This window comes from Sorex fumeus, unplaced genomic scaffold (assembly GCF_029834395.1).
Source record: "Sorex fumeus unplaced genomic scaffold, SorFum_2.1 ptg000003l, whole genome shotgun sequence".
Taxonomy (NCBI): domain Eukaryota; kingdom Metazoa; phylum Chordata; class Mammalia; order Eulipotyphla; family Soricidae; genus Sorex; species Sorex fumeus.
Genome location: NW_026606060.1, coordinates 36,316,369 through 36,331,219, shown reverse-complemented (window position 1 = coordinate 36,331,219; position 14,851 = coordinate 36,316,369). Strand labels below are relative to the sequence as shown.

Below are 14,851 nucleotides of genomic sequence, written 5' to 3'. Positions count from 1 at the left end.
AACGAGACACTGAAGTAAAATTCATTAAAATATTTTAAATGAGATAATGCATAGAGGAAAAAGTTTTGTGGTACAGGAAATAGAATGCAAGGAAATCCTTGAGGCAAGTGCAAGGATTAGAGTAGAGGGATTCAGCTGTGCCAGAAATAGAAGATGGATAAGGAGATGAGAGGGTTTAGTAAGCACAGGGCAGCCATGCTTCTCCCAAGGATGTGAAACCACTGACGAGTTTTAGTCATAGAAGAATTGATTTAAGAGATAGAGATAGAGATAGAAATCCCCATCAGTTGCTTCTAAGGAGTGCAAGAAAGCAGAGCCCATTGTGTTTTGAAAAGACCCGGCCTGATAATGAATTGAATGTGGGAGAGTGAAAGAAAAGGAGAACTCAAGCTTGACGCCTATGGTTTTGGCTCCAAGAACTGTTTACTAAGGGGAGGGGTTTACCCTGGGCAGGAGCAGTTTGGGGAGGAAGATGATGTATTCAGATTTGGGTAGTCGGTCATGGCTGGGGATCCCATGAAAAAAAGCCATGGATGCTGGAGCATTCTCTCAGGCTGTAGGAGACCCCGGTTCCATTCCATGGTCCTGCAGTAATCCCGGGAACAGCCCATTTGAGGTGTGCCTCCCCACCGAAAAAGCAGCATGCTTCATGATGTACTTGAAACATTTATATCTCTCTCATCTGCTTTTAGTCTCTTAAGAATTGAAAGAATAAATCCAGTTGTTTTGTCCAACAGATTGTCTCTTCTAGTGTTGACCAAAAGAAGAATCAGTGAGACTGGAGACAGAATACACTGGCGGGGGGGGGGGGGGGGCGGGGGGGGGGGGAGAGGCGAGTGGGTAGGGCACATGCCTCACACGCAGCCAACCCAGGATCAATTCCTGGCTCCACATATGGTGCCCTAAGCCCCACCAGGAGTGATCACTGAGCTCAGAGCCAGAAGATAGTTCAGGGTACCACTGGGTGTGGTACCAAAACAAAACTGCCAAAAAGGAAAATTTTAAAAAGAACAGGCAATTTTCTTATTGTCTTAGCTTTATTTTCAATATGTAAGCACAAAAATCCTACCAAAGCAAAATCTGATCCCATGCATCTGTATTTAAAAAAAAAAGATTTGATGAAAGTTTTAGGTTTGAAAGTGATCCAAATTCCCTCTGTATATGATCCAAATTCCCTCATTATACAAATAGAAAACAGCACCAGGGTGGATGTGAGTTTTTCAAGATGATGTATGCAGGCAGTTTAGAGTTGGCGTCATACTCAGTACTCTAGCTAGGCACTCTTGGTTTCCATGACTTTTTATTGTTTCCCCCCGCCTGTGAATAGCCCCCAGTTTAAAAGTACCTCTGACTAATTTGTTTCTTAAGGAATGAACAGTGTCTGCTCTGGTTTCAGAGCCAGAATTTTTAGAGCCTTTTTTTTCCCAAAACTATATAATCTACATGGTAAGAAATAACTGAAAGAAAATTCTGATCTCGGATTAAGGCACTTTAAAACATCCCATGGTTCTTAGGTTCATGAACCCCTTTGACTTTCAAAACAGTGACTCTATGGCATGTGAATGGAATGTTCAATTTTATTCGTTTCAGTTTCTTTAGATTCCAAGTTCAAGAGCTTCTATTAGACCACTTGGGCTTTTTAAAACATGGGAATCAGTCTAAAGAGAAATTCAGGAATCTCTTCATTCTCACAAATGAGTACCATAGATTACTAGGGACTCAATAGTCACAACTAAGTTAACTTTTCAAACCCTTACCTGACTCTGTCTGCTGATGCGTTAGTCACCATTGACTCATGTTGTATTTAGCCTGGTGACACACTCTCCAGAACTTTTAAATGGTGGGAGACTAGAATTGAATTAGAAATTATATCTCAGCAAAAGCATTTCCTTCTTAAAAAACATTAAAAAAATGCCCCACCTAGATGTTGCTTGAGCCCTGGGTAGATAAAGGATTAGACTTTTCTTAGTTAATGCTTGGTCAGAGAGAAGTCTGTTTCATAGATGCAGGCCTAGAATGAATGTATCTAATTTTAAAAAGAATGGTGGAGCCAAGGAGGAGGGAGAAAATCCTAGCCACTCTCCACTTTCAGATGCTGCACAGATGAAGAGAGGCTCTGTGTACTGAGAACATAAGCAAGGGTTACTCTGTAGTCCTGGTCCGAGAAGGTGGAAGCCCTCAGCCCTCTCTTTTTTGGTTATGTTGAGAGGGAGCTAGAAAAGTCCTCTCTGCCTGACACAAGCTGTTGGTTTTTCTCTCAGCTTCCCCTTTTGCCCCTCACTTCCCTGACATTCATATCCCTCAAATTTCTTCCACACTGAAACTTTCTCTCAGAACCTCTGTGAGAGCTACTTGAGCACAGAGATCTTAATCTCATCTGCCTCTCTATTTTTGCATTCAAGATGGCTTGGTGCCTGGTTCTGACAGACAGGCATTTGGTAAATAGCTGTATAAATAGGTGAATAAACACCTTCTCCAGATGCCCTTCAGAGATGGTTTTTGTTAGCGAGAGTCTGGTGGTTCACCTGTAAGTCCGTCAGAGCCTCACCAGGAAGTCGTCAATGAACATTGCTTCATGGCTTCACATCACTTCAGAACTTTTTGGTAACACAGAAGCCACGCAACCCACTGTGCATTAAACCAATTTTTGTTACCCTCACATTCATTGACATGACCCCATATGGAGTTATGTTTAGGAAATTGGGCTCAAGGTAATTTGCTCGGTCTGTAGAAGAAACTGTGCTTCCTCCTGACAAATTTAAGTGGAGTTGCTGAGAGGTTTGCTGTGGAACCGGGCTGCCTGGGTCACATCCTCTAACCTTGCTGCTCTTGTCAGTTACTGATCCTTGGCATGCTTGGTTCATTCATCTGTAAAGCAAGGCTTGTAGCATCACCTGTTTTTTATAGGACTATTTTGAGCATTAAGTAGTAGCTATGGGTATTGTGTTAAGAATCATACGAGGATCTCTGTGCTCAATAAATGCTTGTCTAAGGTAATGATGATGATGGTGGTAATGGCATTTGATCAATAATGCCATAGGGTATTTTTGTTTGATTTTTAACAAAAAATAAAATTTAAAAAAGTTTATTTTAAAAATATTTTAAATAATTATTTTATATAATTATCATATAAATTATAAATTAAATTTATATAATGTATGATGTTATTATATTATAATGGCAGCAATGGTAGACTATATTTGAAAAAATAATGAGAACATATATTAAAACGAGTCAAAACTTTAAAATATATACTATATTAAAAGCAAATATCTTACTATTAGTGTCATATGCTCTTGAAGCATATATATGATATATGATATTAAATAATATACAATATTATATATATACTAAATTATAGAATTAATTTATATAATTTAGTTTATGCTAGAAATTAAAATTTAAAAATAATTATTAAAATTTGTTTTTAAAATATTTAACAAAAACATAATATTCTCTATTCTTAATCTATTTTATATAAATTTTTAAACTATTGTTTTCTTAAAATGAAAAATCAAAGCATCTTCCAAAATATTCTAGGGGCTGAGGATATAGCTCAGAGGTAGAACCTATAAACTTCTAAGGTATCATGCTCTCAGGTTCATTTCCTGGTACAAAAAAATTACAAAAGAGGAAACTCTGTTTTGGTGGTTTATCTTTGGGCCATGCCTAGCCTTTGCTCAGTGGCTGCTCCCTGCTCAGTGCTCAGGCATCACTCCTGGTGGTGCACGACTGGTGCTTCCTGCAGGAAAGCAAGTGCGCAGCCTATTGATCTACCCCTCCAGCACCTATGTTTTATTGTTTTCTCCATAAATTCCAACCTTCAAAATTGAAACTTCCTTACATATTTTGTAAAGGGAAAGAAAATATGGTAAAAATCCAACCCAACCCAACCCAGCACAGAAGATATTTCCTTACAATCCTATTTTCTTGATTTTTTTTAAAAAAACTATTTCACATAGAACTTAGTTACACTTCACGTGTCCTCTTCCCATCTGTTTTTTTTTTTTTTTTCAAAAAAATGGAAAGTCCATAAATGGCAGACTTAGAATTTTTTTTGTCAGTAAGAATTATTTTATCAGCTTGAAGTACAGGGAGAAAAAACAAAAGAAAAACCTTCCATTGCAATCCACACCTTTAATTGATGATTTTCTTTGTAGCCTGGGTGGAGAGATAATCTACCAAAAAGTAAAAATTTAAGCCTAATCTGTTAACTATGGCAATTTTTAAAATTACTGCTAACGTACTAACAATACTGTTTATAGTTTTCTAGTTGTCTAAGGTTTTCATTTTCTTTATGATCTTCAGATTGTCTGTTCTGAAAAATGCACTGGTAGGTTGGACAGTGTCTTTAAGATCTCAGGAAGGATCTTAAAGGAGGAGCGCCTAAAGACAAGATGTCTAGCGTGTGTGTGATAGGTGTGTCCGTGAAGGAACTTCAGTTCTGTATAAGTGATTTGTCCTATTTTCATTCCACTGGAGCCTGCTAGTCCTCCATTTCTAGGAAGTTGCAGGCTCGCAGAGTTAGTTCTTTTGTTAGTGATATAATTCAATATTAATTCTGAATAGACCAATATTTTTGGGCTTGATTTTGGGCCACACCCAGCAATACTCAGGGATTACTCCTGACTCTACACTCAGGGATCACTCCTGGCAGTGTTCAGAGGACCATGTGGGATGCTGGAAATTGAACCCGGGCCAACCACATGCAAGGCAAGCATTTTACTACTCAACTGTCTCTTTCCAGCCCCCCAAACCAATTCTTTACTAATGGCTTCATTACAGTTTTGGTAGTATGAGTAATAAAGCCTTCTTGGGTCATATGAATAACACTAGTAAGTAGAAGAAATAGAAGAAAGAAATACACAGTGGTTTTCAAAAAAATAAAGGTGCTTGGCTTGAAGGGAATACAGAGTTGAATGAAACTTACAGTAGATGCCATAAATCAGAATGATTTAAATAAAAGGGAAAAAGGGAATGTGGTTGGTCTGTCTAGTGTGTTTTGATCTTTTAGTCATCTGCGTCATTCCATACTTATTTTAAGTGCTGCATTTTGAATTAACAGTGGGCTCCAGCCTGATGTGCTGCTAGTGGTGATGGTAATTGTTGGAACACTTCTTTCTTGTGCTTTCTAGATTTTCACCAGATGGAAGACTAATTGTATCATGCAGTGAGGATAAAACTGTTAAAATTTGGGATACAGCCAGTAAGCAGTGTGTTAACAACTTTACTGATTCTGTAGGGTAAGCTCATTCTCTTTGTGCATTTATCTGGGTTGCTTAGCTAAGAAGACATTTGATTATTTTAATTAAAGAAAGAATCAAGGAGAAAGAAACCTAAAATATCAATTTTTTCCCCAGGTTTGCAAATTTTGTGGATTTCAATCCGAACGGTACATGTATAGCTTCAGCAGGTTCTGATCACACGGTGAAAATCTGGGATATAAGAGTGAACAAATTACTCCAGCATTATCAAGGTAACAATTTCCACAGCAAAGCTTATGCAGCTGTTGAATGAGCTCCTCCGGGAAACTGAAATGGACAGATCATACTTCTCAGTATGGACTGCACCTCCTAATGAGAGTCAGGACTTGCCTTTAAACTGACTCGAGAGTCACTGATTCTCATTGAGGGCAAGAGGGTCATATAAAGGTGCAAGAGTACAGAAAGAGATAGCGAGACCATGACAGTGAGGCCAAACTGAGTAAAGTTCAAACTGTAAGGGTTTGTCTTCTCTAGGAGATACCTGGGATAGAATTTATCTCAGTTCATATAAATAAGTAGTAGGGGCCGGAGAGATAGTACTGTGTAAGGTGCTTGCCAGAGTTCAATCCTTTGCATCCCATATGGTTCCCTAAGCACTGCCAGGAGTAATTCCTGAGTGCAGAGTCAGGAGTAGACCCTGAGCATCACTGGGTGTGGCCCCAAAACAAAACCAGAAGAAATCAAACAAAACCCAAAAAAAATCCCCCCCCCAAAAAAAATAGTAGAAAACAGTATTTTAGTGTGCCTATAAATACAATTAAAAGAGAAATGAATCAATGCTTTGCTTTATATTGGATTTACATTTTATCTGCATTTCCCCTTTTTAACAAGGTACATGTTCAATGTAACTGACATTGTGCTAAATTCTCCTAACATCCCTAAGTTCCATGGTAAAAATAAGAAATTGAGACAAAGAGTTTAAGCAACTGTTCAAATAATTCAGAGCTGCCTTGGATCTTTGCCCTGTATAGGGAAGGTTAAACATTTGATCATTGTATTATACTGCCTCCTATTGGAATGACAGTAGTATTCAGAATTCAGAAAGTTTTCAGTATTCAGAAAGGCTTTCCCAAACAACTCATTGTTTGGGAGGAATGCCTCATTTCCAGGTATCACCCTTAGTCCCAAGCCACTAATTGGTAACCTATCAAATTTGGCTTGAACCATTTATTAAGTTCAACTTGTCTAGCTTGTATACTTATATGATCTAGTGGAAAATTCAACTATATATTATATTGGTAATAAGTCTTCATTCCTGAAGACTTTATAGTTATGTGGACAGTAAGATCCCCTTTCTTGACACACTCACTTTTAAAGCTATACTGTCTCATTTGCTGGAAGCTTAACAAGTTAAGATGATAAACTACCTATTCACACATTAGTGTGCTATTTGGAATTCTGGTGTTGTGGAGATATTGCCTTTAATAAATTTCTGCTGTCAACTAGTATTGTTAATACATGAAAGGAACATCTTTATTATTGAGAATTGTTCTCTAGTTTTACTTTTATTTTCTGCAAATCAGTTCACAGTGGTGGAGTTAATTGTGTGTCATTCCACCCTTCGGGAAACTATCTCATCACTGCTTCTTCAGATGCTACGCTTAAGATTCTGGATCTTTTAGAAGGAAGGCTCATATATACGCTTCAGGGACACACGGTACTGATATTAAGATATTTGCTTTTAATATAGTATATATTTTAAAGTTTTGATCTACTTTTAATAAATTTTTTCATTATTTTCCCAAATGTAGTACATGTAGCAGCCATCAAACACCCCTTTCAAGTCTTTTTTTTTCAGTCCTCTCTAAGCAATTCTTAGGAATATTAGTATTGTAATTCTTGTCAAAAATCAGAACATATCTTTCAATATCCATAAAATATCCACTCCAGTATGTGGTATAGTAAAAGGTAAAGGTAAAGGTCCTCCCGTTGATCATCGATTTGCTCGAGCGGGCCCAGTAACGTCTCCATTGGAGACTTTGTTGTTACTGTGTTTGGCATATTGGAATACATCACGGGTAGCTTGCCAGGCTCTGCCGTGCGGGCGAGATACTCTCGGTAGCTTGCCGGGCTCTCCGAGAGGGGCGGAGGAATCGAACTCGAATTGGCCATGCTGGCTGTGTGCAAGGCAAACGCCCTACCGCTGTGCTATCGCTCCAGTATTGTATAGTATTATATTTATATATTACTAATAATTTATATTGTACTTAACTGGTTAACTTGTTGTAAATGCCCTTTTTCTTGATGTGGCAACTGTTTCACTAGCTCTCACACTGTCTTTACTATGTTCTCTGACTTTTCTTGGGAGGCCTGCCTGGGTCCAGTTTAGTCAAATCAAACTCGTCTGGGATTCCGTTCTAGAAAGTCCATTTGTGCACAAATGAACCCACATTCTCTTTTTTGTAAGCCTCAATCAGTATAAAAGATATCTGGGTTTTAGTGTATCTTATTTATTTATTTTTTCAGTTGACTTTAGAGCCTCTTCTGGAGAAATGGCTTATTCAGACATCACCCACCCCCCCTTGACTCCCCCCTCCCCACCTCAACATCTGTGCCATTGTATAATGTACCAGAGAACAACTTGTTTTTGAAAGTTCTTATTTATTGGCAAGTTCAATGAATACAAGAATGTAGGTACTCTGTAGATGATACAGATTAATACTATCTGTTTATGATTCAGTTCAATAAATATTTATTGAAGCCTAAAGAGTCATTTTGGACAAATTATCTACTTATATAAGAAAACTTTAAACTATGCCTCCTTTCTGGAAGTTCTCAAAATTTGGGAAGGCATCCTTTTAAGATAAATAAGTAAATAAAGGCTTAGTTGGTACTTGCCTTTAACCAAGTGTAAGATGCACTGCGGTTTTTGTGGTGCAGGGGAGAAGAGGTTCTCTCTGTTTTCATCTATCATGTGCTTCACTTCCTCATTTGCTCAGCAGCTGTGTTTGAGTGAAATAGAAATAGATACTAACTAGCTCCTATTTGTGTAACCATGGATTTAGGGTGAATAAACAATCAATAAAAGCAGATCAGAATTTATAGAAAAATAAATTCCTGGGAAGTACAGGTTAATAGGGAAAAAAAGTTTTAAAATATTTTAGGAGAAAAACATTGTACACAGGATAGAGTTTTTCAGAGTTTGGAAAGTGTTTATGAGGATATAATAACCTCACTCTGTGGGTTAGTCTGCTCAAAAAATACAAGATTCCCCCCCCCCCAAAAAAAAAAAAACATTTCTTCTACCAATGAGGAGCATATAGTCTCAAGTAATATTCATATATTTTAGAATAAAGAGAATAATTGCTCCTGTCTGGACTGGCAGACTAAGAGGTTGGGCCCCGTGCTTGTACTGTCACTGTACATGGGACATTGCAGTCACTACTCAGCTGCATACTGTCCTCATTGCTCACTCAGATTGTTCTAGTAACTTCCTCACTGGCTTTCAGCCACTCCTTGCTCTGATCCAACATTCCCACAGTTGTAATTTCAGTTTTCATCAATTTCGGCTCACCTCTTCAAACTTTCAGTGACCTACTTTTGCCCGAGTGAAGGGAAAACTTCGCGAAGATCGTTGAGATCTGAAAATGGCCTTTGTTCCTGGCACCCATGTAGTTAGTCAGATTCTACCAGTGATTTGTTTTTTAAAGATTCCCCCGCCAGAAAGCCTTATTAGAGATCCTTTTGAACTTGCACATGACAAGCTTTTTATCTTTAATGGAAATAAAAGTGCATTTTCTTATCTTCAAAGAATGTACTATCAATATGTTTGGTATCATTGGGTTGATTCACTCATCGCCTTAGCTTGTGTTAGTTGCTAGTAACTCTATGTGTTCTGTCAAGTGTATTGCAAAATCTATACAAATGAGAATAGAAATAAGTTAGTGCTGTTAACCAAAAGAAAGCATCGCCAGGTAATTTCATTTTTTAAATCTCCTTTTATTTATTAGGGGCCTGTCTTTACTGTTTCATTTTCAAAAGGCGGAGAGCAGTTTGCATCAGGAGGTGCCGATGCACAGGTTTGCAAATCTTTCATCTCCCTCTTTGACTTTAAGTAGGGTAAAAGAGTTCAAGACTTTAGCTAAAATGTTTGCGGTCATCTTGTTTGTTTGTCATGATGATTCTCAATTGAGTTTATGTTCTGATTTAATGCAAGAAAGTCAGCTGTCCTAGTTGGAACAGCATGAGTACTGAAAATTTTTTATAAGAAGTAACATTTATTTTATTTTGCTAATCTTTCCACTCAATTATCCACATAATGGACATTGATGATCTGATACTAGTGTCACACTTTCACTTGAATTGTAACCTAATTGTTTGTATATCTGATTTTTTTAAAATGGTCAGTTTCCTGAGAATGGTAAATATAAATTTTAATAGAGCAAATCAGCATTTATTTGAAATGATCAAAAGCCATTCATAGATTTATTGAACAAGACAGATGATCAAGACAAACCTATGGTATGGGGCTTACAAAAAGATTTTAAATAGTAAGTAATTTTCACAGTTGGAACTATCTTACAGCAAGTAAAGGGCTTGCCTTGCATGTGTCTCCTCCTACCCCAGGGTTTGGTCTGGGCATCCCACATGGTCCCTATTCACCACCACAAGTGACTCCTGAGTGCAGAGCCAGAAGTAACAACTGAGTACCACCAGCTGTGGCCCCAAACCAAAATAGTAATATTAATAAGTCATATTCTGGATAGGAATTTTTATTTTATTTTTTATTAGTGAAACACCATGAGGTACAGTTATAGACTTACAAATTTTTGTGCTTGGATTTCAGTTATACAATGATCAAGTACCCATTCCTCCACCAGTGCCCATTTTCCACCACCACGGGTCCCAGTATCCCTCCCATCCCCCATCCCCACCATCTCACCCTGCCTCTGTGGCAGGGCATTCCCTTTTATTCTCTCTCTCTCCTTTTGGTTTCTGTGGTCTGCAAGAGAGGCATTGAGTGGCAATCATGTTTGGTCTATAGTCTACTTTCAGCATGCTTCTCCCATCCTGGGAGGATCTTCCCAACACCCTTTTTTTGGTGCTCCTTCTCTATCTGAGCTTCCCTTTCCCCCAGCACGTGTGGCTGGCCTCCAAGTCATGGAGCAAAATTCCTGGCACTAATCTCGGCCACTCTTGGGTGTTAGTCTCCTATTTTGTTACTTTATGTTCCCCAGATGAATGCAATTTTTCTGTGTATGGATAGGAATTTTAAACCAGGCATGAAGTCAATTTGAAGTTCTAAATCTCTTCTTTGTGTACTCTGAAAATAATATATCGAAAGTTGTAGAATTTTTACTCAGTTGACACACTTGTGTAGCCTTTGCACTATTATGAAGGATGATTCTTAATAGTCAATTTTTAAAACTTCAGTGATGTTTTATGTCTAAGTAAGTAACTGCCAAAGTGATTCATTTATAGGTGTTGTTGTGGAAGACCAACTTCGATGAATTTAATTATAAGGATGTTTCTAAAAGAAATCTCAAAAGATTGCATTTTGATTCATCACCACATCTTCTTGATATCTACCCAAGGACTCCACATTCCCATGAGGGGAAAATTGACACAGTTGAAGTGAGTACTCTGTGTATGTATTTTGCATCCTTAAGACATTTCTGGGTGACAGTTTATTGTCATCTCCTGCTTTCTCCTCCCTTCCTCTGCGGTCTCTTCTTATTCGCTCCCTCACTCCAGTTCTTTCTTTATAATTGACCTCTACTCTTAGGTATTTCAATTCATCTCAGGTACATACACATATATGTAAGTTTGTTTTTCTTAATTTTTAGGACTTTTGGACCATCTTCCAGATCTTTTTTCTAGCCATAGTTGATTATTTCTGTACTTGGTTTGCCTTGGCAGTATTTATTTTCATTTCTTTTATTTCTTTACTGTAATTTTTATCCTTTTTTTTACTTCATACCATCCTTCTACTTCTTCTAAATAAATGATTAACTTTTCTACTTTCTTTATTTCTACTTTCTGTATTTCTTCATATCAAACCTCCTCTTTAAAATAATTCTGTCAAAGAATATAATGCAATCTATTTTTTTGTTGATCATATTTTTCTGCAGTTTCTATACTTATAAATGCATCTGATAATCCCGTGTTACCATGTTTTTTTTTTCATGTGAGGTGTTGGGCTACTCTTAATGTAACTAATGTCGTTTTCTGCAATTTGATGCATGAGGTGTATTTTGATTAGAATATTTTTCTTTCTTTCTTTCTTTCTTTCTTTCTTTCTTTCTTTTTATCCATTTTAAAAAATTGACTCTCCGGTGTTTTTATTTATTTTTTTAATTAAAAATTATTTTTGGTTTTGGGTCACACCCAGCAATACTCCAGGATTATGCCAGGCTTTGTACTCACAGGCCTGGGGGACCATATGGGATCCTAGGGTCCACTGCATGCAAGACAAGCACCCTACCTATTGTACTATGTTTCCAGTCCCTCAGATGTTTTAATTGTTTTTAATTCCTGTGACAAAGATATAGGCTGAAGCCAATCTTACTCCTAAGTGGAGTTTCCATGATACCATGCTACTCAGCACTGGATACTCAAGCCATTTTCTCTGTGATTTCCTGTGGGTCACCTCCCTTTGAGAAGACTGAATTTCCTTTTAATATCAACAAGACATCTGAGTGGCTCTGACCGTGCAGTCAGAAAGCAGAGAAACTGTCTGAGGCAATTTGTATGACTCAGTCACTAGGTCAAGATGTCCCCTAGACTGCCGCCCCGCACGCAAAGCTCTCAATCAGATGCATTTTAAAAGTGTTATTAGTATGTCCTATTGAAAGCTGACTTTTCATCATGGAATTAGTACTGAATGTTGAACATTGTGACTGAATTTTGCTCGTGACCATAAGAGAATTGATCTCTTAACAGTAGTAGTAGTAACAGTAAGAGAATTGGTCTCTGAACAGTAGTAGTAGTATTAGTAACTATAATATCTGGCACAGAGAGACTTATTGGGCTGGAGTGATAGCACAGCAGGTAGGACATTTGCCTTGCACGCAACCGACCAGGGTTCAGTTCCTCCGCCCCTCTCCGAGACCCCAACAAGCTACCGAGAGTATCTCGCCCACATAGCAAAGCCTGGCAAGTTCGCCTTGACATATTCGATATGCCAAAAACAGTAACAAGTCTCACAATGTTACTGGGTCCACTGGAGCAAATCAAAGAACAATGGGAGGACAGTGACAGTGACAGAAACATAGAAATTGAGAGCCCAGCAAGATACCGAGAGTATCTCGCCCACACGGCAAAGCCTAGCAAGCTACCTGTGACATATTTGATATGCCAAACACACTAACAAGTGTCACAATGGAGACATTACTGGGCCCGCTTGAGCAAATCAATGAACAATGGAAGGACAGTGCTTAAGATTATTGTCAAATCTTTAAAACTCAGTGAAGCAAGCACCATTTTGATTCCATGAAAAATGAAAGCACTTGTAGACTGAACTAGAATTTCAACACAGGCACTCTTCATTGCATTCTCTACTTTTAGAACTTTTAAAGCTGCAATACTTGAATATAAGCAAAATTAAATTACATCCTCTTAACAGGTGCTACATATCTATGCAGTTTGTCTGTGCCTTTTAGGGTCTGCAAGAATGAGTATGGGGGCATAATTCCTCATTCTTCATAGTTTGTTAGTAGCAGGCTTTGTGTTCCTGGACTCCTCAGTACCCAGAACATTTAAGCTAACTACTTCCATGACAATGGGGCCTTCAATTGGATCCCTGTAGTTTTTTTTTTCTTTTTGGATCACACCCAGCATTGCACAGGGGTTACTCCTGGCTTATGCACTCAGAAATTACTCCTAGCGGTGCTCAGGGAACCACATGAGATGCTGGAAATTGAACTCGGGTCAGCTGAGAGCAAGGCAAACGCCCTACCCGCTGTGCTATCACTCCAGCCCCAGTGCCCTGTTCTTTGATAGAGAACCTGACCTCTCAAAGGCAGCCTACCCCATTTCTAAGTTATCATTTTTCCTTTAATGGAGTTGGGGAACTAGAGGATGCTGTTTGGTATTCCTAGTGAATTACCATGTAAAGAACTATGCTACTCCCTCAGCCTACTTTTGTTATGGAAAAGGCTAATTGTATAAAGGAAGAATTTTCAGCTCCATTTAATGTACATGGCAACAACTCCTGCCGTCACTGTCACTGTCACTGTCTTCCCATTGTTCATCGATTTTCTCGAGCGGGTCCAGTAACATCTCCATTGTGAGACTTTGTTGTTACTGCGTTTTTGGCATATGGAATATGTCACGGGGTGCTTGCCAGGCTTTGGCGTGTGGACGAGATACTCTCGGTGGCTTGCTGGGCTCTTCGAAAGGGGCGGAGGAATTGAACTTGGGTCAGCCATGTTGGCTGCGTGCAAGGCAAATGCCATACCCTCTGTACTATCGCTTCAGCCCAACTCGTGCCGTATTACCAAAAAAAAAAAAAAAGAAAAGAAAAAATGCCATTAGTTACATTAAGAGTAGCCTAACTTGTAGAAGCTAAAGGACTTCTCTGTGAGAGATGCTGATTTGGATTGTTGTTGATGTTGTTGCTTTGTTTCTTTGAACCACACCTGGTGGTGCTCAGGGCTCCCGAACTCTGCACTCAGGGATCATGTCTGGAGGTGTACAGGGACCGTACGAGGTGTCAGGGATTGAAACTGAGTTGACTTTGAGCAAGGCAAACACATTACCCACCATGCTTTCTCTTCAGCCTCTGATACATATATATGTATATATGTATATATGTATATATATATATTTTTTTCTTCTCCATATGATTTAGAGTTTCTGGAGCCATTCTGGTTTGATTTTCAGATGATAAAACCAGATTGTGTTTTTCATAGGTCAATAACTGCCTCTCTACGCTAGGTGGCAGTAGACAAAAGAGAATCAAATGTTTGCAAGCTATCTCCTTGCACGGCTGGCCTGAGTTTGAGAAGTGGTATAGTTAGATATCCAGATAGATTGCAGAGTCCCAACATTGAACACAAACCCCAGTAATCAAACATGCCTGGGCCTCGAAGGTCTACATGTCTGTTGGTTGTGATATAAAGCGCATTTCAGCCTGCAATCTAGTACACGGGGCGGCTCTTTTCTCAGATTTCCTGCACCTTCCGCAGGTTGATTTTTTTTTTCTCTTTGGGTCACACCCAGCGATGCTCAGGGGTTACTCCTGGCTCTTCACTCAGAAATTACTTCTGGCGGTGCTTGGGGGACCATATGGGATGTCGGGGATTGAACCCAGGCTGGCCACATGCAAGGCAAAAACTCTGCCTGCTGTACTATCGCTCCCGCCCCGTAGGTTTGCCTAACTTTGTCAAACTTTTCACTTCCGCTGCAGTGCAGGTGGGTCATGTCAGTGTCTGCTTCTATCCTAAGGAATGTTCTATCCCTCATCTCTGACTGTTTGGTTTAATAAACCCATTTTTCAGGAGCCTTCTGGAGCTGTTTTTTCTGCCTAGGAAACCTCTCTTACCAAGTGCCTTGTCAACACTTTCTTCTCTGAGCTTCTTCAGTGGACTTAGAGTTGACACCGTTGATCTGATGGAGAATTTTTGCTCTTTCTGTTGCCTTTCTTT

At 38.8% G+C, this 14,851-nt stretch overlaps 1 protein-coding gene across 2 annotated transcripts in view; it reads left to right on the top strand.

Annotated features, from left to right (window-relative positions):
- The window catches only part of POC1B (POC1 centriolar protein B), a 111,355-nt gene that overhangs the window by 50,221 nt on the left and 46,283 nt on the right, over window positions 1-14,851 (top strand). For both annotated transcript variants that reach the window (XM_056117487.1, XM_056117486.1), the window contains exons 5-9: window positions 5,136-5,243; window positions 5,361-5,476; window positions 6,788-6,921; window positions 9,215-9,283; window positions 10,686-10,838. In XM_056117487.1, coding sequence (XP_055973462.1) covers window positions 5,136-5,243; window positions 5,361-5,476; window positions 6,788-6,921; window positions 9,215-9,283; window positions 10,686-10,838 — 580 coding nt within the window. The remainder of the gene's footprint in view (window positions 1-5,135; window positions 5,244-5,360; window positions 5,477-6,787; window positions 6,922-9,214; window positions 9,284-10,685; window positions 10,839-14,851) is intronic.